The 22,573-nt window shown below is 42.5% G+C and overlaps 1 protein-coding gene across 6 annotated transcripts in view; it reads right to left on the bottom strand.

The window, feature by feature from the left end:
* CYP2J2 (cytochrome P450 family 2 subfamily J member 2) overlaps window positions 1-22,573 on the bottom strand; it is a 155,160-nt gene that overhangs the window by 124,239 nt on the left and 8,348 nt on the right. For 3 of the 6 annotated variants that reach the window (XR_014252379.1, XR_014252380.1, XR_014252381.1), the window contains exons 2-9: window positions 19,582-19,744; window positions 16,878-17,027; window positions 16,321-16,481; window positions 13,543-13,719; window positions 11,591-11,732; window positions 8,632-8,819; window positions 5,662-5,800; window positions 144-511 (exon numbers count right to left, since the gene is read on the bottom strand). Coding sequence is in view for 3 of the 6 variants with exons in the window: in XM_082419982.1 (XP_082276108.1) it covers window positions 333-511; window positions 5,662-5,800; window positions 8,632-8,819; window positions 11,591-11,732; window positions 13,543-13,719; window positions 16,321-16,481; window positions 16,878-17,027; window positions 19,582-19,744 (1,299 nt within the window). In the remaining 3 variants the exon portion in view is untranslated. Of the gene's footprint in view, window positions 1-17; window positions 512-5,661; window positions 5,801-8,631; window positions 8,820-11,590; window positions 11,733-13,542; window positions 13,720-16,320; window positions 16,482-16,877; window positions 17,028-19,326; window positions 19,529-19,581; window positions 19,745-22,573 lie in introns of those variants that run through there. The other 3 variants (XM_082419983.1, XM_082419982.1, XM_082419984.1) reach the window with 3 other exon arrangements.

Here is a 22,573-nt window from a genome sequence, read left to right as displayed (position 1 = left end):
GAGGCAGATCACAGCTATGACTTTTATGATGTGCTTTATGGTTTCCAAATCACTCTGGTTTTTACAGCAGTTCTTCCTTTAGAGAAGGAATCACTATTCTCTTTTCACTTCCTGGCTGGAGAGGCAAATCACTCACAACATACCTGATTTGCTCAAGGCTCCACTGGAGATGGCAAAGCTGGGGTTGGGATCCTGTTTCCTCTGAGTCCAGTTCCTATGACCTGTCCTCAGAGGCACTGCATGCTGCTCCCTCACTGCCGAGCAGGCGCTCCTGCCTCGGGGGGACATGGCCATTCTTCCTGCTTTCCTTCCCCTCTCCCTCCCCGACAACTTCATGCCCGAGGAACGGCACAGAGGCGGTGGCTGACGGGAGAGATGGTCAGGCTCATTCTGAAGTTCAGACTCAGCTTCTCATTGTTTGGAGGCCTGAAGGTAAATTTTTGCACAAGGGAAGTAAAGAAAATAAACAACTCAGTTCTTGCCAACTGTTCTCCAAGGCACATCCGCTTACCTGAAAGACAAAAATATAAGGTGAGTTACCTGTTCGGGCGGCGTCTGTGCCCAGCAAGGACTGAAACCTTCTACCACGTCTTGTGAAACCTGAGCAAACGGAGGGCCTGCTAGGCCCTGGGGCTTTATGTACTCGGCTTACTTGATCGAAGCCACCTGAGTTAACCAAAGCCCAGCGAGCTAAATCCACAATCACACACTCCGATGCCTTCAGGGATGAGGCAGGTGAGGCACAGGTGAGGCACAGGGTGTATATGAAAGAAGTCAGAGGCCTGGGTTGATCTAGCAAGTGAAGTCTAGCCTAAGGCCTTTCAAAAATCCATTAGCAAACAATAATGACAAAAGCAGACAAAGAACAAAATTCTAGGTAATTTTTCTCGATTGTTAAAAGAAAATTGTTGAAAAGTATAAGCAAGTAAACATCAGAGCAAGGTTTCTCAAGTATGAGGCATCTTTTCTCTTTATCCCGTTTCCCTCCTTAATGACTGGAAATCTCTCTGCCGTGGCTACCTGCCCAGGGCAGAAGCCATCTCATCACACCTGTGCTTCACCTGTTCCGGGTTTCCGCCACACCCTCCCCCTCATGAAGGCGCTCCTCGCCCGACTTGTGTAACAGCACCCCACGCTGGTCTCTACCACCAGCCCTCTTGTGGGTGTTTTAATAACTTACTTTCTCCCTAAGTAATATATATTCACTACAAAAAGAAAAAGAATTGTGAAAAGTATAAACACAATAAAAGATCTCATAATCAGGCAGAACCCCTGTTAACATTTTGACATATTTCCTCATGGTCCTTGTAAGGATTCTCCAGCACACCATCACTGGGATTACTCTCTGTAGCTAATTCTGTGCGCTGCTTTTACTACTTTGTGTTTCCCCACGTCATGAAACTTTCTTGGAAATAGTTAATATACGCATGCCTCTATTTTGTCCTTGCCTGTGATGAGCTGCTGAGGAAATAAAATTAGAGAGTATCTGCAAAAGTGTTTAGTAAGTTGAAATATGCTTCAGAATTATATCGTACTTATATTGTTTTGTGCCTGTTTCCCACCAGCGTGTGCCTATTTATCTCTGTTCCCCTCATCCTTACCTCTTTACCCATCACAAATAGTACAATGAGGAAATCTGTTAAAATAGTACCAGATCAGATGTATTGTAAATACCCAAGATTTTCCTAGAAGAATCCAGATATTGTGACAAAACTGGACCTAGAGAGTCAGGAACCAGGGTTAAAGTACAGGTTCTGCCAGTAACCAGCTCTGGGCTATGAGTAAACCCTTTATTCTTACAGACCTAAACATGTCAAACTTGTCAAACATATGAGATAATCTCTCTCCTAACTACATTATGTGGCTGGGCAAGGATACCAGTAAGACAGGAGATATGAATTTGCTTTTAAAATTATGAAAACAAGGGCTACTTGATTTCAAAGCTTCATCCTGGACCACGGGAAACATGGACCTTCTCCTTGAGGCTTCCACTAACTAACCAGGTCAATTACCTCATTAGTAAAATGAGAACACCGACCTAGGGTTTTTGGGAAAAGTTCTTCCTAACCTTATCTCCTATGATCCAGTGACTTTTTAAACATTTTTTTGAAAAATGAGGACTCAGCCTCTTGCCTTTCATGAAGCTGTCTGCTGCTTTGTTGGATCAAGTGGGAAAAACTTAAATGAGGAAAAGGAAATATAAATTTGCAGTAATAACTTTGCTATTTGCCCTGATTATGTACGTATCCTAATTCCACACCTGATCATCGTTTGCAAGAGAAGGGCAGGAGCTTTCCACACCCCATCCCTTGAGGGAAGCTGTTTTTAGAAAGTGCTAGATCAAGAATGAGGCAAAGCAGCTGTGCACCAAAGCCGGGAATATGGCGGGGGAAAGCCAGACAGTGGTGTTGACTTCTTAAGTCAGTGCATCTTTCAGGTTTCTATCTCTTGAAAACTATTTAGCTAGGCCTCATTCTGTTACAGCTGAGGGAATCCCCAAATTGCTTGCCTTCTAAGAATTTCATTCTTCTCAGGCAGAAAGACAGAAAGTGAGACCAACTGCTTGCAAAAATGGCTCCAATTTCCCCTCTCTCCCTGTACCCCCATCATTTGCAATGTGATTTCATAGCTCTTCCCATAAAAATTGTGCTATTTTCCCTTCTCCTTGCACCGGGTCTCACCTTATGACTTGCACTGGCAACAGAATGCAGGGGGGAGTGATGGTTGCCAGTTCCCAGCCTGGCCCTTAGGAGGCATTGTGTGCTTCCTGTTCTCCCTCTTGGGGTCTTTATCGTCCACATGAACACCAGCCGGGCTAGCTTGCTGGAGGATGAAACTTGGAAAAGAGCCCCATTGTCCCAGCTGAGGTCATCCTAGATCCGCCTTCAGCCAGCTGACCTCCCAAAAAGGCCAGAGAGGCCAGCTAAGATCAGTTGAGCTCCCAGCGCAACTGCAGACTCGTGAGCAATACACACTTATTGTTTTAAGTCACTGAGTTTTCCACCTTTGTTATGCAGCAATGTAATAATTGATACATATGATATGAACTTGCTGAATCTTAAAATGGAAGGGCCTTTAAGTGGGGAAATGAGTTACATTGTAATTATGCAAGAAGGAGCACTAGATGAGAACGAAGGAACTTGAGTCTTAGGCCCTGTTCTGCCAATTCTTTGGGCACGTAATCTTGAATAAGAAACAATTCTCTCTTATTCTTAGTTTCCTTACATTAAGAAATGGCATACTACTGATCGATTGCCTGTCTAACTATTAATAACTGGGTTGCTGTAAGGATTAAATGAGATAATTTGCTTGCAAATGAAACCTGTAATTAAAAGGGTGTGTTATAACTCTCAATAGCAAAAAAAAAACAGTGAGTCAAGAATAATTATAATACTTAAAATACACAGGTGAAACTTTGCACTATAATAGGAAACCTGAAGCTCTTGTAGACAGGAAGACTGGAAAGTATTCCCATATCTCATGTCTGCTATCATGTTAGGAAGTGACTTGTCCAACTTGAGGAAAAGTGGCATAGAACCAGAGGAAGAAAGACACAGAAGATCTAATCACAATCAGTCCATATACACTCAGGACAGTGTCCTATAGCAGGAAAATCTGGGCTCCGGATCACGCATACATGGGTTCAAATTCAAGGGCCTCCCTTTCTGTACTTTAGTGGCATGATCAACAAAATGATACTGTCTCAGCAAATCAATCTATATTTAATTTAATGATAAGAAACCTATCATGAATTTCTGAGTGTCAACTCAGTGTAGCATAGTTACCTTTTTTAGGAGACACTGCTAGGAAGAACACAGGCTTTAGTGTTTGATAAACCTGGTTAACATTGAGTTCTAGCTCTGCCTTGTGAGCTTTATAGCTTTTTAGATGCTATAAATGGCCCCGCCAAGCCTCAGGGCTTATCTCTAATGTGGTGATAATAGGAATCTGAAACTTGTAAGTTTACACTAGAACACATGCTCCTTAAGAGATATTTTTTTCTACTTCATTCATTGTCATATCCTCAGGGCTGAATGTCTGACACATGATAGATGCTCAGGAAATATTTATAAAATTAAGAAACTGGGAAATTAGTTGAATTGATCTCTGCAACATACCTAACTCAATACATGGAATATACTAAAATTTTTCTCACTAATTTTACATTGTTATAAATTAAAACACCCTTTTGGAACTGGCTGGCTTGGAAACATGAGAGTTTTCACTGCATCTTCTTTTGTACATTTCAAGTTGTATACCATGTAAATGTATTAATTAGGTTTTTAAAGGGTCATTAGAATTTGAAACAGCAAAAGGACCTCTTCAGGGACCTGTTATAGAGTAGAATCTCATCTAGTTAAGCCTGTGGCACTTAGAGTCACTTGTGATGCCCATAATGAGAAGCAAGTAGCCCTTTTCCTTGCCCCTCCCCCAGCCTCTTCTTAGCAATTGGCTCTAGTTCTGTGTGAATGGGTTGCCCTAAAAAGATCTTGGAACATTTAAAACTCTATAAAGAAGGCAAGTGTTCAACCTTCTCTCTGGGAGACAGGCAGGGTCTGAGCTCTTGTTCCAGTGTTCTGGGGGACGGCACAATGTGAAGCTGAAATCTCCATCAGAGTCAAGCCAGGACTTAGGAAGTAAGGGCATGAGTCCTGGTGATGCTCCACGCAGGGAATCCTGAGTTGCAACCAACAGCAAGAGTGAGTCATGCTGGGACTTCCCTGGTGGCACAGTGGTTGGGAATCCGCCTGCCAAAGCAGGGGACACGGGTTCAAGCCCTGGTCTGGGAAGATCCCACATGCCGCGGAGCAACTAGGCCCCTGAGCCACAACTACTGAGCCTGCGCCCTAGAGCCTGCGAGCCACAACTACTGAGCCCACGTGCCACAGCTACTGAAGCCCGCGTGCCTAGAGCCCATGCTCCGCAGCAAGAGAAGCCACCGCGATGAGAAGCCCGTGCACCGCAAGGAAGAGTAGCCCCCGCTCACCGCCAACTAGAGAAAGCCCACATGCAGCAACGAAGACCCAATGCAGCCAAAAATAAATAAATAAACAAACAAACAAAACATGCTTTAAGAAAAAAAAAAAGAGTGAGTCATGCTGGTGTGGACTGAAAACTGTTGCTTGCAATTCCAGTTAAACAGTGAAGGTTGCCCTCCATGAGCCATCAGTCACTGCAGCTGCCCCCAGTGGTGTGCTCTGAGTGGAATTCAGGATGGAGAAAAAGAGGATACTGGCCTAGAGTGTTAGGATGCATATAAAGGAATAATTTCAATGAGCCCAAAGTCTTGCATCTTCCCATAAAAAGAAAGGCACTAAAATCATAAACTTGAGATGTCTGGGTTTTTTTGGTTTTTTTTTTTTTGTGACTAGCAGTAATCTTTTGATGTTTGACTACATGGTTTTTTTCCAGCAAAAACTCCTATATATCCTCATTCTTCCTTATCGTTTGGGAACAGTCCCTAAGAGCTATCTGACAGGCTGCCTTCCCAGGGTAGAGTCCTCAGTAATGCCTCGAATAAAACATTCTCAACTTTTAGGTTGTGAGTTATTTCTTCCTGTTGAACCTGGAGACATTCCAACTAAAGCAAAGCATACCAGGGAGAAGAGTAGGGAAGGGCTGAGTGTCTGGGTTCCCACACTCTTATTTCTTGCTACTCACCTACTGAGAAAGGCAGAAAGGCTTCCCTTTTCTTAAACCGTCCATTCTCCAGAAAATGCTCCGGATTGAACATGTCGGGGGTGGCCCACTCTGCGGGGTCCCTGTGCAGTGCAGTCAGGTTGGTCAGGACCATGGTCCCCTGGAGAAGGCAGCAAGGACTCAGGTAAGACTTTACCCACACGACACACATATGCAGAGGGGTGGCAGTCCCCCCAGCTCCCACACCAAGGCTGATAGCACCCTAAACTCCCTCAGCTTCCCCAATCCGCTCCCTCTGAGCCCAACCCCTAGGACCCTGCTCTTTGCCATGGGACAGCTTACCATGATGGACTGGAATTGTCTGCTGGGAATTTTACCTGGGGAAGTGTGACTACTGACTGCAGAATGGATCTCTGCAGGGACTTGTCAGTGTATAATTTGGGAGGGAACATGTATGCATCAATAAGAGAAAAATGTGACATCTCCCACTCTCTTCCCTCCAATGTCTAGTCCGTTCTACAGAGAGTTTAATAATAGAATGAGGTCGCCCAGTGAAAGGAACCACTATCCTTCCAGATACATAACAAGAAACCCAGGAGTCCTCCTTAGTGCCTCCCTTTCCCTCATTCTGCCTTCATCCAGTCCTTAAGCTAGGCTGGTCAACTGTACTTGAAATTTCTCTTGATTCTGTCACCTCCATTTTATGTCCACCACTGCCCTCTGGTCCAGGCTACCACCTGGCTTGGTTATACTCCTATAATAGCCCTAACTATGCCCATTCCTCTCTTCCCCTTCAAGGTGCTCCACACACTGAAAGCAGAGTTAGCTTTAAACATGATTTAATCATTCCACACCCGTCCACCCACCACACCTGGAACCTGATAGATACTCTTCAGTAGCTCCCATCACTCTTAGATTAAGGACACATCACCTGCTCCCTGTCTGAGCGACCCTCCTTCTGCCTGCACTCCCACTATATCAAGCTTCCTTCAGTTTCTCAAACATGCCACATGTTCCCACTCATTTCTGTGCCTTTTTACATGCTGTTCACATTGCCTGAAATGTCCTTCCTCCCCACTCTGTCATCGAGTTAACTCTTAATCATCCTTTAATCCTCAGCTCAAACATCACTTCCTTTGGGAAGTCTTCTCTGTCTGCTCTGGCTCCCACTCCTCATGGCAGCTAGCTTGCATCTTTCTAAAAGCCAGTGAGTTTTTTCCTTTGGGCAGTTACCATGGTTTGTACTTATAAACGTGCATGATTATTTTCCTCTGAGTTGTTTTCTGAGCCCTAAACGTTTTAGGTGCTTAATGAACATCTGATGAATTAATAAAGAATAATAACTGCTATTTTGAGCACTTTCTACAGTCAGCACAAGGTTAAATATTATACATGCATGACCTCATTACATGTTCACCTGTGAGGTGGATTTAAATGCACTTTTACGGATAAAGAATTTGAAGCTCTGAGAGGTTGAAGAAGATGCCCAAAGTCATAGGGTGGGAGGAAGTAGAACGATGATTTGAATTAGGATGTTTGACATCAGAGTTATGACTCCTAGCCTCTACAATGTATAGTCAATGGGATCTCGCAGTTCCCAGGATGATAATTCCAGTCAATATTAAAAATCAATGTTAGAACAAGTCTGTTGAGCTGGGATGATTCCCTGGAGCTAAATGAATTGCTATAAAAATGCAAAGATCACCTGTGAGATAATTTACCTCAGCCTTCACCCACAAGATGATCAATCAGCGAGAAAATAGTAAATGCAATTGCTGCAGGAATAGCTGCTTTTCCTGGCTCTGCAGGGATGGTGACTAAGGGGTGTCCAATGCGGAAGCTCCTCTGGCTTTGCCTTGAGATCATCCCCAGGTACAACAAACAGAGCAACTTAGACAAACTGGAATGCATCCACAGAGGCCCCCCAAGGTGGAGAAAAGAAAGAACTGTAAATGTGCAGTGTGCAGAGAGGACACTAGGGGGCACAGGAGAGCTGCCTGTTGAGATCCTAAGAGTGGTGGGCAGAGTGAGAGCAGAATTTCCTTTGTGAGGACCGGGAATTAAAGAGGGACCCACTGAGGAATATTTCAGGGAGACTCTTTTAAAGTCAAAGTAAAGCAACTCCTGTGGAGAGAACATGGTGTAGTACAAAAAAGATGAGCCTGGGAATCAGAACAGTTCTGTTCCTGGAACCCAACTCTTGCCACTGTAGCTGAGAGATCTTATGCAAGATTAATTACTCTCTGAGCCTCGGCTTCCAAACTTATAAAATGAGGATAACAGAAGTATTCTGAGGACTGGCTAAGACATTTTAAATAACCTATATAGTCCATGGAACATAATCCTGTTTAAAAAGCATTGGTTCCTTTCTCTCCTTTTCTGATATTTAATACTGCACACAATTGGATTGCTTTCCCTTGTGAGACAGTCCCATCAAGGGGCTGTAAGACAAACCTGGAAAAATACCAGTGGGGATATTATGTTAGAAACACCAGCATCAATGTGATGTTGGCCCAGGAGGTCTCAAATGTCCCTTCATATTTCAACATTCTATAACTCAGGATTATGAAGAAGAATTTTCTAAAGTAAGACTGGCAGGTCCCTATCCTGTAAGAAGCTCTCTCAAGGCAAAGAAATGGACCTCATGGCAAAGTCTGACTGAGAATTGCTTCTTGCTGTATCCCCAGAAATATTCACAATGCATGTCACGTAGTAAGAAATCTCACAGCAAAGAAAAGCCAGGCTTTGCCTAAACACAGTTGACCTAGGAATCCCCCTTCCCCTCCATAACACCTACTAACATCCAGCTGAACTAATTTTCTAAGATCATACCCAGGGAACAAAACTAGTATTTCATCAGGCATAATATATCTCTCTCCCTATTTAAGTGATTCTCTAGGACAAGAACACATGTTACTTTTCCAATTGAGATTCCCACCATTTACAAATATGAACTTGGAGATCTGAGACTGTGAATGAGCCCCTAATTACCTTGGGCAGGTGGTATCCACCCAGGGTGGTGTCCACTGTCACCTCTCTGGGCACATTCATGGGGATGATGTTTCCCATTCTCTGCACCTCGTGGATGACAGCGTTGGTGTAGGGCATGGACTCTCGAGCTGCTGTGCTCGGCTGCTGTGATTGGCCAAGCACCCTGTCGATCTCAGCTTGGACTTTTTCTGGAAAAGCAGAGGAGGTTCTATCATTCTATTATTCCATAACTTTCCTTGAGCCTCGTTAAGTTAAGGAATGGAATAACCAGGATCAAAACGGCTAATGTTATCGTAGGCTCTCTAGACTAGCTCCTCAGGGAGGTATGTGAGTGGAAAGTGGGCCCTGGTGTGAGACAAATCTGGTGGCAAACTCTTGCTCTACAACATTCCTGCTGCACGTTGCTGAAATTCTTTGAGTCTCAGTTTGCTCTTCTTATTCGTTAGGATAAATCCACAACCGCTTTAGGATGTTTTGAGATTTACATGAACTGATTTAGGGAAGCAACCAACAAATGAAAAAGAATCCCATTAATTGTGCCCCAGTATCTGTTTTCTTCTTTTTCTACAAAAATAGATATTTTAGCTGGATACCTGGTTGCACAGCTAAAGACTACATTTCCCAGATTCCCCTGTGACTGAGTTCTGGCCAATAGAATGTAAGTAGAGGGGATGTTTAATACTTGGAAGAGGCCCTTAAAGGAAGGGTGTGTGCTTCCTCCTCCTTCTTCCCTTCCTACTGGTGGAAAGGCAACCTTAGAGGTGAGCCATCTTTGAGAGTGCCAACAAGGGCACCATTCTAGATACAGCAGAGCAACACAATGGAAAGAGCTTGGACCCCCAAAGGGTTCTGCAGAGTCCAGCTTAGAGTTTCTCATTTGAAAGAAAAATAAAACTCCTTTTTTTTTAACTGAACATTTAAAAACTTTTAAAATTGTGGTAAAATAAACATAATATATAATTTACTATCTTAATCATTTTAAGTGTGCAGTTTAATAATGTTAAGTATATTCACATTGTTGTGCAACCAATCTCCAGAAATTTTTATCTTGCAAAACTGAAACTCTATATCCATTGACGAGGAGGCCATTTTGCACTTTCCCCAGGCTCTGACAACCACCATTTTACTTTTGCTTTCTATGAATTCAACCACTCTAGATACCTCATATGAATAGAATCACACAGAATATGCCTTTTTTGACTGGATTACTTAGTTTAGCATAATGTCTTCAAGGTTCATCCATGTTGTAGCATGTGTCAGAATGTTTTCTTTTTAAGGCTGATTAATATTCCATTGCATTCCACATTTTGCTTATCCATTCATCCAACGATAGAAACTTGGGTTGCATCCACTTTTTATGCCATTTTAAGCCATTGTTATTTTGGAGCCTCTAATAGGGAAGCTATATCAATATGCTAACTAGGTGGCTTTTAAATTTAAAAAGGACTTCCTTGGTGGTGCAGTGGTTAAGAATCCACCTGCCAATGCAGGGGACACGGGTTCAATTCCTGATCTGGGAAGATCCCACATGCCACGAAGCAACTAAGCCCGTGCACCACAACTACTGAGCCTGTGCTCTACAGCCCACAAGCCACAACTATTGAGCCCACGCACCACAACTACTGAACCCCACACGCCTAGAGCCCATGCTCTGCAACAAGAGAAGCCACCGCAACACGAAGCCTGAGCACCACAAGGAAGAGTAGCCCCCGCTCGCCACAACTAGAGAAAGCCCGCGTGCAGCAAAGAAGACCCAATGCAGCCAAAAATAAATAAATAAATAAATAAAATAAATTTATGAAAAAAGTATCTGATAAGTAAAAACACAGAGATTTAAAAATAAATAAAGAAATAAGTTTAAAGAAAACCCTGTAATTCACAGTTACAAGTGCATTTTATAAGTGCATGACTCAGGACACATAAACATAAATATACACACATATAAAACAGACATTTATTCATATATATAAGGAAAGAAAGTTTCACAAAAAAAGCCTTATCCTTAATACACAGAAAGCACTCTGATTTCCCTAATCTATTTTTTTTAATTTAGGGAAAAAAGTTAGTCTCGATCCACTGAATTGACTTTATGTCCTGTTAATAAACTTTTACCCACAGTTTGCAAAACTGAATCCCAACAGTTTTTATCCTTCATGTGCTTAAACTGTTCTGGGGCCTAGAAAATGAAAAATCATTGTAACAGTCACTGTTCTCGAAAGGATTACAGTCTGTGGGGAAGATATATAAATAATGTGTGGTAAGCAAAGTAATGGAGGTGCAATTAGGCAATCTCTAAAGGAAGGAAATGCTAGTATTTTCCCAGAAGTGTGGGAAAACATCTTAGACGGGCTGTGGTTGAGTAAACTCTTCAAGCATAGCTAGGGGTTTACCGTGTAGAGAAATTAGGGAAACACATTTTGGTATTATTCTTCTAGGGAAGAGCAGGTGTGACAGCCCAGAGGTACAAATAAGGACGGTGAAATTAAGTGACATATGACTTAATGACGCCCCCATGCAGGGTGGGTAGAGTCGAGGCTGGACAGGCAGAAAGAGGCACAGCAGGGGGCATGATATACCAGATTAAGCAGTATGAGCATTGTCCACAGGGCAATGGAAGACATTACTTAAAAGGAGGGAAGGCTGCGACCAGATTTCACACGTGAGTGGAATGGAACTCTTTCCTGGAACTCACCACAATGTCGGTGGACTTCACTGTTTTCCCCACTGGACTGCGCGTTTCCTGAGGTCTGGGACTCTCTGTTATAGTTGTGTTACATGGACCCATCACAATCCTCACAGAAAAACCGAAGAAGGTTCCCGTTCTCAAGTCCACCTGGCCCAGGAACTGTCCTACCTATCTCTCCATCCTACTGTGCTATCTTCTGGTCCCACCTTGGGACAGTGTGTTCCAGGGGGCGCCATTCTGACCTGGCCCAGGCTCATCCACTGACATGCTTACCTTGGATTTCGGGATAGAGGGCCATGTAGAGCAGACCCCAGCGCAGGGTCGTCGAAGTTGTCTCCGTTCCAGCAAAGAAGAGGTCCAGGGTGCTGTAGATGAGGTTTTCTTCATGGAAACTTGAAGTAGCACTGCCCTTATGCTAGAAAGCACAATGATTATTGGTTTATTCAGATGGTTCTTAGATGCCACAACACAGGGGCCCTCATCCTAGAGAAAACGTGGAAGGAGAGAGCCCAGGAGAAATGCCTTTCCCTTTGGTCATCTCAGGAGGCAGAGGCTTATTACTGCAACATCACTACAGTCCTCCTGCCCCAAGTGCTGGAAGCTTTTATTAGCTTTGGTGGATGAAACAACACAACTAATTTTTTTACACCCATAATTTGGGAGAATCTAGTATTACACTGGAAAAACAGCCTTGGGTTCCAATATTAGCCACACCATACACTATCTGTACGACTTGAGCAAGTTAATAAACCTTTCTGTGCTTATATCCTATTTCACAAAACAGAAATAACAATACTCACCCCTTAAGATGGCATTATGAATTATGCGAGATGGAAAGGACACAGGGCAAATTCTCAACAAATGTTTGTACTGATACCAGAAAGAATAACTGAATTTCTCTAAAGTACAATAATTCTCATATCCCCTGTTAATCTTTTCCTTTTTAGGTCAAACTTCTCTGATTCCAACAGCCATTCCTCATGGCACTCCAGCATCTTTGCCACGTTCCTCCAGAAGCTTCAATGCATCAACATTCCTCCCTCTGTGGTCCCACACCTGCACACCATATAGCAAGTGGCGTCTCCCCCTCTGAGGAGTAATCAATGTTTCTATTAATGTTATGCCAATAAGGTGAAACACGAGTGGAGTTGGAAAGACATCCACATTTCTGCCAACCCCAGGAGAACGAATGAATAATCTGATGAGTCAAAGATAATGACACAGATGCAGTGATGTGTGTTAACCAGAGGTGTTACTATGGCAAAGGATATACATCCCATTTTGCTTTTTTCCTGCTTCTTTCCTATAGTAATATTAAAAAGCGGATGACATGGTGATGAGGGAGGAAGGCAAATGTCCGTCCCATTTGAGGCTAATCTCTGGCAACGGACACAGATTTACTTGTGTTCTGCACTGGGAGCTGGGGGAAGGGGTAGGTAACTGGGCACTGGTCCAACTAATAATGAAACAACACTTATTCTTCCTTTTGTGTGTATCTCCCTCAGATATGGGCAGAGGACAGAGACTAGATCATGAGAAGGCAGTATTTGGGCTTTCCAAAGCCCTTAAGCCAAATACTGTTAAACCTCTATCTTTATTTCTAATTGTCTCATCAATGAACTCATACATCAATTCTGAGTTAATGTTATTCCTACACTCTATGAAGTATTGCCTCTATTTTCCTCCCCTGTGGTAGGCTGAATAATGACCCACAAAGATGTCCATGTCTTAATCTCTAGAACCAGTGAATGTTACACGGCAGAAGGGACTCTGTAGATACAGTGAATTAACGATATTGATATGGGAAGATTATCCTGGATTATCCCAGTGGGCCCAATATAATCACAAGAGTCTTTATAAGAGGGAGGCAAGAAAGTCGTAAAGAGAAGATGTGAGGATGGTGGCAGAAAAGATGCTACATTGATGGCTTTGAAGACAGAGGAAGGGGCCCTGCGTCAGGGAGTACAGGCAGCCTCTAGATACTGGAAAAGTCAATCAGTGGATTCTGTCCTAAAGCCTCAAGTAGGGGCCAGTCCTGCCCGCACCTTGACTTCAGCCCAGTGAAACTGGTTTCAGCCTTCTGACCTCTAGAACTGTAAGAGAACAAATGCGTGTTGTTTTAAGCCCCACGTTTGTGGTGATTTGCTACAGCAGCAATAAGAACCCAGAATCCCCTCATTTGCTCTTTAAGAGTAAAACTCAGGTAACAGCTCTGGTTTCCTCACCTTTTCTATTTCCTTGAGGTAAGCATCAATGAAGTCTCTTGCTTCAGCAGGATTCCAACCTCTCTTGTGGTTTTCAATCACATGGGCAACAAACATTTTCAGTTTCTCCCAGTTCCTGAAGAGCATTTGGTGGGGTCCAGGAAGGAAATTCATTATCCTTGGAAAGACATTGTAGAGCTGATGGAGAAAACAAAACAGTCATGGAGACAAGGGAGTGCCAGTTTTCTACTTTTGAAGACAATGAAACCATATTCTCTTTCCATCTCTTTTATTTACTTAAATTTAACGCTTGGAGTCACCCTTGACTCTTCTTCTCTCTCTCAACCCTCTTCTTTCCCCTCTGGCAAAGCATTTCAGCTCTCCATCCAAAATCTAACCAGTCTCGGACCACTTCTCACCACTCCATGTGCTTTGTCTTCCTGTACAAACCACCAACATTTCTTACCTGGATGCTGTAAAGTCTCCAACACGTTTCCTCATTCTATCCTTAACCCCATTCCCAGTCTATTTTCCACTGAGCTGCCAGAGGGATCATTTAACTGTTTAATTGATTATTTCACTTTTTGGCTCTCAATCCTCCAATGACTTTCCATGACATTTAGACAAAATTCTACACCATTCTCCTAGCCTGGAGCTCTACGTGAGCTAGCCCCTCACCCTCCTGCCACCTCCTCTCCTATCACTCCCTGCCATCTTGCTCTCTTTCACTCTTTCAAGTCCAGTCCCATTGGCCTCTGTGAAAACATAAAAAATGTTCTTGTTTAGGACACTGCCTTTGCTATTCCTTCCATCTAGAATGGTTTTCCTCTGAAATCTGTATAACTCCATTTCCTTTAATTCATTAATGTGCTGCTCAAATGTCACCTACATGGACCTGTCTTACCTGATAATCTTACAGTTAGTAGCACTTCTGGTACTCTCTTTCCATTCCTTTATTTTGTTTTATTTTTTTCTGTGACAACTGTCATTAGTATGTGTATGTATATATATTTGGGTGTGTATGTGCGTGTGTGTGTGTGCAAAATGTCTATCTATGTATATGTATCTTTGTATCTATCTATGTATCTACATACCTATGCATGTATGTATCTATCTATGTATCTATCTATCTATGTTAAATATGTACGTGTATTTATTTATCTGCCCCCACTATGATGTAACCTCCATGTGGGTAAGATATTTTTTACTGAAATAAAGTGGTCTTTGACTATATTTTCTCTAATAATACATAGTAGAAAATAGATAGCGTAAGGTAATAGAAAGTTGCCTAGATTTTAAATGAAATAGGCATGGGTTTGACAATTAGCTCTGTTTCTTTCTAGCCATAATACTTCAGTAATAATAGTAATAATAATAATAATAGTAGTAATGATGTGATTTGTGGCTACTTTAGCTGCCAGTGGAGCCCGATGGTTATTTTCATGACTAAATGACATGAGATCCATACTGCACTTGACACAGAGCCAGCAGACCACTATGGGATGTGCTTACATATTCCCATATCTGCTTGCACACATCAGGATGATCCAGTTCATGTTTAAAGGACTGCTGTAAAAAATTATCTGAGATAAAGTATGAAGAGTTGTCCATCAAAGTGCCTGGTCTACTTTGGGTCTCTAAGAAATGCTTCTTACCCCTGCCCTACTGCCCCATCCTACCCTCCCAGGATTTCTGTTCCCTGGGAACAGTCAGCCGGGTACCCACTGAACTCCCATGACTTCCTAGGTTCTGTCTTAACAGGAGGGAAGAAACTGGAATAACTGGATGGGGGGGCTACCACGGTTAGAAGTGAGAGCAAGGAACATTATTCAAAAATAACACTGACAATAAATCATAATAGCTCACATTCATTATGCCCCTTTAATGTGCCAGGAATCAACTACTTTATCAGTGTTGGTGTGATGGATCCATAAGTCTCCAGGTAAAGATACTTGTTAAGAATAAATAAAACCCTTGGGGCTGATTTTCCCCTAGAATTGTCTTCCAAATCCAGAAATGTGGCTGAGAGGCCAAGAAGCTGAGTAGAGGTTTTGACAGACTCACAGCACTGCCAGGACAAAAGTGGAGAGCAGGGCCCACCAAGGAAGGGGTGAGGTTTGACCCCTCTAAATCTATACCCTGCAAAGTTAGAAGACTGATAATATCAAGTGTGGATGGACATGTAAGTAGTGCAACCACCTGGGAAAACTTTAAGTATTTTTTACAGGTGTAAATGCAAGAGAAACGAGTGGATGTGTCCACATGAAGGATTGACAAGACTGTTCATTCCAGATCCCCAAACTGGAAATCCCCCGAGTGTTTATTAATAGGGAACAGAATAACAAACAGGGGCATATTCATAAAATAGAAAAGTAAGCAGATTTTTTTTAAAAAGTACAACTAACATATGAATCTGAAAACAATGTGCCGAGGGAGAGTCAGGCAAAGAAGAGTACTTCTGAGGGAGGATGGACATGGAGGGCTAAGGAGGGACATGGAGAGGAGAGACACAAAGGTGATGGCAATATTGTGTTTTTTAAAGAAAAGAACATAGGTCCATAGGTGCACTTCATGTAAAGTTTTGTACCTTACACGAATGTTAGAAACGTTCTCTGTCTATAGTCAATATTTAACAATATTATGTAAAATACTAAATTTAACAGATTGACTGCAAACATGTTTGTGTTAAAGTAAATTTTAAAAGGTTATATGTTAGCTTAAAAAAAAAAGGAAGAGCTCATCTGTGTCTGACATCAGCCCAATATCCTTATCCAAGATAGGAAGTGAGAACTGCCTCACCTGGCACCACATTGATGTCTCAAGACATGTGACCTCATCCAGCAGCCTCAGCAGCTCCTGGAACTGATTGTCCTCGTAGTCAAAGCGCTCCCCAAATGTGATGGAGCAAATAATATTGGAAACTGCATTGTTGATTTTGAAGTGAGGGTCGAAAGGCTGTCCTAGAGGCAGAAGAAGCGATGGATCCTTCAGATTGGTTTCTTTCTCTTCCACTGAGAGTCTACTCTACATGACATATGACATACTGACTACAGAACCACCTCTGAGACTGTGGCCCCAGCACCCTACACAGGGTCTAACATACAGCAAGTATTCAGTCAATGCCTGGGAAGTCAAACTGATGACCAGGATTTAAAACCAATAATAAGTTTAATACCCATCTTCTTATTCTTAATTCTTGAGCTCCATGAGGGCAGGTCATGATTAGCTGTTCACTGTTATCCCCTCAGTGCCCTACGCAGTGCTGGGTGCAGGACAGGCACGTAGACTCTTATTAATCACCTGGTGAGTGAATGAATGAGCCACAGTTCCCTGCACCTGTCCTATGACACACTCACCGTTCTCCTCTACTATTGCCTGGATGAGGAAGTGGGTCTCTTCCTGAATGCGCTCCTCTAAGCTCTTCCTTCCTAAACCAAAGTTCTTCAGTGTTGTCAGGGCAAACCTTCTTTGTTCCTTCCATACCTGGCCTATGGACATGATCAAGCCTGGGAAAAAGAAAGCCAACCTTATGAAAAGAAAGCCAACAAGAGCCATGGGGGATAATGCATCAGATGGAAGGAAGGAGAAGGGCATTAAGGCGCTTGAAAACTATTCACAGAAATAATCCCAAAGCAATAGATATAGTGGCTAGCATTTACTGACTGCTTCTAATGCCAGACACTTTAACATTTTTAATGCGTTGTGTAATTTAGCAGTCACAGAACCTCTCTGAGGCAGGTCCTATCATAACTTCCAACCCTCCCAACAATTTTTTTGATAAGGAAACTGAGGCACAAGGGATAAAAGGAAACTCTGCAAGGTCTCAGAGTTAGTAAGCAGCTGAACAGGCATTCAAATTCAGTTCTGCCTAACTCCAAAGCCCATGTTTTGATTACTTGTCACATAAGTATATGTAAGTATTTATGTTATGCAACATACCAAGAATGCACTTAGGGATTAGACAAAATCCATACTCATAAGGAGGCAAGGCCTTTAGGAGAGGTCCTATCTAAGCTGGACCTTAAAAAATAAATGAATCATTCAAGAGCATGGAAGAGTGAAAAATCTATGTGGAAAGAAAAACACAGGCAAAGGAAAAAAAAAACCGTCTTGGTGTGTTCAATAGATGATCATTTATTTCATTAATACAGGTGAGGCCACACTTCTTTCATTTCTTCACTTCCAGAGCACTCTTCAACTCCTTCTAATATCTGCCTTAGGCCTCTACCACCTCAAGGACATGGCCTTCCCTGCTGTCCAGTCCAGGATCCTTTTCAACCTCATCTTGATGTGTCAGCAGCATGAGACACTTTCTTCTCTCTTTTCCCAGGACGTGACACTCTCCAATTTTTCTCCTAATTCTCTGACTGCAGAGAACTTACCATACCTTTTGTTAATTCATCTTCTATTATATCTCAAAATGATCTAGTTCTTCATTCAAGTTCTGCAAGCCTCTTCTCCCCTTATCTCTGCTCCATTTTTGGGAAAATCTCATTAGCTCTTTCTGTCCCTCAGCTCCAGACATACACACAAGTGTCTGCTTGACTCTGCAGATTTAAAGGCATTTCAAACTCAGCATATCTATGACTGAATTCATGATTGCTCCATACAACTCCCCACCCAGGCCAGCCAACACCTTGCCCTCCTCCAAATATTCCTTCTTTCCTTTACCTACCCATTTGGGTATCTACCTCAATACCTCATTCTCTCTCTGTCTAGGTTATCATGTCTTATTGGATTTGCCTCCTGAATATCTTAAATCCATATATCGTCATGGCCACTCTCCTGGTCTAACCTACTGTACTGTCATTTCTTGCCATCTCCCTAGTCCAAGCCACCACCTTCTCTAACCTAAAGTGTTGCAATAGTCTCTTGCTCCCTTTATTCCACTCTTGACATTGCAGCCTAAAGAAGTCTTTAAAATGTACCATGTAAGTATGATGATTCCTTTCTCTACTGAAACTGTTCAAGAGCTTCCATTATTATTAGGATAAAAAGCAACATCCTTAACAAGGAGATGCATGGAACTATTCCTGGCCAAACTCAGCACCTTCATCTCCATTTAATTTTCTCCATTTAATCCCTGTGCTTCCCACACTGGCCACCTTTCAATTCCTCAGTTCACTGTCCTTCTTCCCACCTCAGAGACTTTTCATACTCTATTCCCTCTGACTGATTGCTTCTTCACATTTGTCATTTACTTACATTAGCTTTTCCTGAGTCTCTGAATTAGATTAGGTACACCTAAGAAGTGCACCCTGCTCTTACCTTCATAACAGTTAAGGCCTGAAATTATTAGAGTAATTGATATTGTTTTCCTGAATGGAATGTAAGTTACAGAAGAACAGGATTTTGTCGTTCTACTCACTGTTCTGGCACTGGTGCCTAGCACTGGGCTTCACGTGGCTGATAATAAATAGAGTGAATGGATGTAGAGTTAATGGATGAAATATTTCAAAGAGGAATTGAGAAGCACCTGAAAAATATGGTGCTTTGGTAGAAGAATAAATCTGAGTTTTTCATTTAGATTTTTAAATGTGTTCGTTTATTTAATGATCATTTTAAGTGTTCATGCCAAACTCTTCTAATATAGATGGAAGGGTTAAGATACCTTGTGGGGCACAGCCTTAATAATAGAGCATAAGGAACTAGAGGCAAGAAGGGATCACATAATCAGCAGGAGGGAGCAGATCCACATCCATTTTCCTAGGGAAGAGATCTGAATGGGAAAGCAGAAAGAGAGAGCGAGAACGCATTGCCTTTCTTAAAAAACACATCACATCACTGAGTGATGTGAATACTTACTAATTAAAGCAGCCAGAGTGAGTTCATGCAGGTGATGCAGCTTCTCTCATATCCCTGACATTAGGCCTAACCCTGCCAGGTTCCCTGAGGGGGTGTCTGTAACAGGGAAATGCGGCCACTCAGCTTCTTTTAGGGGCAGGAATTTTATGATGGGCCTGGTCCCTGGGAGTGTTGGAGAATTATAGTCACAAAGGTACCTTTCACAGACTACAAGAATATCAAATGTACACATCTTATATTAGTCAAGAAACTTACCATTTTTCTTAAAAACACGTTCTCGAATAGGGGTTATAGGGCGGTTCACAAAGTTTTGGTCCTGGTGGACAAGGACTTCTTTGATTAAGGGCAATCCAGTTATAATAACTGAAGGCAAGTCACCGAATTCCAGGCTAAAAAGGTTCCCATATTTCTTCACAAACTGAAAAATAGTAAAATAGTCACAGAATATGCACTTGTCTGTGTGTCCAGGAATAGAGGGTTTGTGTAGCTGTGGGAGCTTGGATGGGGGGAGCGGGGGGGTCTGTGTGCGCACCTGTGTGTGCACTTAGGTCTGATGGTCTGATAGGGATGTTTCTACCTGTTTCCATTTCTCCTCCTCTCAACTAGACTTGGGCTGAATCCACTACAGGACATAGACATTCCTTATAAACATTCATTCATATGTTCAACTTCCTCGAATTGAGTGAGTGTCCACCATTAGTCCTGAGAATAAGGCCTAAAGATTTAACAAAATAAACAAGGTCTTTAACTGCAAGCATCTTAAAATCTAGTGAAGGGAGAGAATTCATACATGTGACTCACCAGAGAAGGCTGAGATATGTTTAGTGAACATGGACTTCTTAGTAAATCATATCTGTTTAACCAAGAGAGAATGTCCCCTTCCTCAACATGCTCTAGGTGACAGAAAATTCATTATAGGGCTGGGACCAGGTATGGAGACGAGCACACTAGTTCTGGAGCCATGTGCAAACCTTAACTCTATGGTTGACTAGCTGTGAGCTCCAGGGAAAGTTGCTTCACTTGTTCGGAGCCTCAGCTATAAAAGGAGAAAATTATTCTTCCCTCAAAGGGTTCTGTGAAGAAGAATGAGAGCAGCGATGTGAAAGGCACTTTGTTCCCTGGTACCGGGCAGACAGCCACTCGAGCCTCTGGGGAATGAATGGGCTCTGTGTGCAAAGGGATATGGAAGCACTTGCTCATGTGACAGACAGGACAAGAGCACAGGGATGATGTGCGAGAGAAAGGAGCTGGTGGTCACAGACAACCATGTCCACTGGGTGCCATGATAAGCACCTTTCACGTTTTATTTCATTAACCTCACAACTACCCTATGGTAGTAATGATTTTCCTTGCCTTTCAGTAAGAAAAATGAGTCCTAGCAGAAGTAACTTAGCCAAGGTGACAAAGCTATTGGGTGTTGGTGAAATTTGCCAAGCACTGTGTAAGATTTAAGGACAAAGCCATGAACCCAAGATGGTGCTTGGACCTTAGAGTTTAGTGGTTGTAAGAGAATGAATGTGAGAATGAGGGTGAGGGAGCTGGGAGAGGAAGAGTGAGACAAAGAGAATGGAAGAGTGTGTGGGTGTGTCAGGAGTGTACACAAATGTTCAGGTATGTGCAAATATGGCTTGGACCGCAGTCAAGGGTCATAAATCAAAGTCATCCCTGACATGCTTACTCAAGAGAGGAATCTAAGTAGACCTGCCCATTCCTGCAGACTGCAGGGCTGTGTCTTACTAAGGCTGTGGTATCAAACAGAAGCGCTCATTTCCTTCAGGTATCTGTGGCCCCACCTCCCCAGCTGCCATGCACTTATGCACTCCCATGTCACCTCAAGCTCCCTGGACTGTGTCACCCCTTCAGAGCAGATACCATGGATTTAGTCTCATTCCACCACCCTGCTCCCATATTAAAGACCAAGCCTGAACTCCATCCTCCCATTGTCTTGTTGGTCTACAGTCTTCCATCCATGTTTGTTCATCACTAGCACAGTAAGTCTGTCTTGTTAGAAAGAGCAGAGCCAAGATTCCATCTTAGTCTGGTCTGCCTCTAAAGTGCACGTCTTGTTCTAAGAAATGGCAGGAATGGGTCTGCATAAATCAAGACTTCTTATTTCATCATGCTGAATGCCTGGATGAACTTCTTAGGTTTCACAGAAAGCATTTCTTGACTATTTCAGAATATATAGTAAAATATTTTTGGAATGGCTGAAAATCTCAGGTTAAGCTAAAGGACTCCTAACTGACAATGTATACAACCTGGAATCTCAGCTTGTTCTTGGAGGGGACTTAGCACTCCAGTAGTGTTTACTGAAATGAACTTCTACAGAGTTTCACCTCTTACCAACTCTCTGCCCTTGTATATTTCTAGTCCGACAGAACTACATCAAACATTTTTATGGCATGATCAACTGTGTAAACATGGATACATCAAAGGATCTCCTGCAGCCCTGGTACCAATGGTGGTGATGTCTACCAATTCTTAAGTAACCATACCAGTCACTGTGCCAATGGCTTTACTTGCAGGTAAATGTAAGTCCCAGTGTCATCTGAGAAGACTTTGTAAGGTAGAGAATACATTTTGATGTACAAAAACAAACAAGTTCTTAAGAAAAAGACAGTGTAAGGGATAAAAAAAGAGGTTAAAAATAAGGTTGTTCAGCCTCCTACACTATTGGTAGGGATGTAAGAAGGTACAGCCACTATGGAAAACAGTATGGAGGTTCCTCAAAAAAACTAAAAATAGTGTTGCCATATAACCCAACAATCCCACTCCTGGGCATATACCTGGACAAAACTATAATTCAGAAAGATACATGTACCCCTATGTTCATAGCAGCTCCATTCACAATTGCCAAGACATGGAAACAACCTAAATGTCCACCGACAGATGAATGGATAAAGAAGATATGGTACATATATATGATGGAGTATTACTCAGCCATAAAAAGAATGAAATAATGCCATTTGTGGCAACATGGATGGAACTAGAGATTATCGTACTAAGTGAAGTAAGTCAGAAAGAGAATGACAAATACCATATGATATCACTTGTGGAATCTAAAATATGACACTACTGACACAAACGAACTTATCTACGAAACAGAAACAGACTCACAGATAGAGAACAGACATGTTGTTGCCAAGGCAGGGTGTGGGAGAGGGATGGTATGGGAGTTTGGGGTTAGCAGATGCAAACTATTATGAATAGGATGGATAAACAACAAGGTCCTACTGTACAGCACAGG

Source organism: Balaenoptera physalus (assembly GCF_965194825.1).
Source record: "Balaenoptera physalus genome assembly, chromosome: 1".
NCBI classification, from domain to species: Eukaryota; Metazoa; Chordata; class Mammalia; order Artiodactyla; family Balaenopteridae; genus Balaenoptera; species Balaenoptera physalus.
Note: the sequence above shows the minus strand (reverse complement) of the source record. Positions and strands in the feature narration are given on the sequence as shown.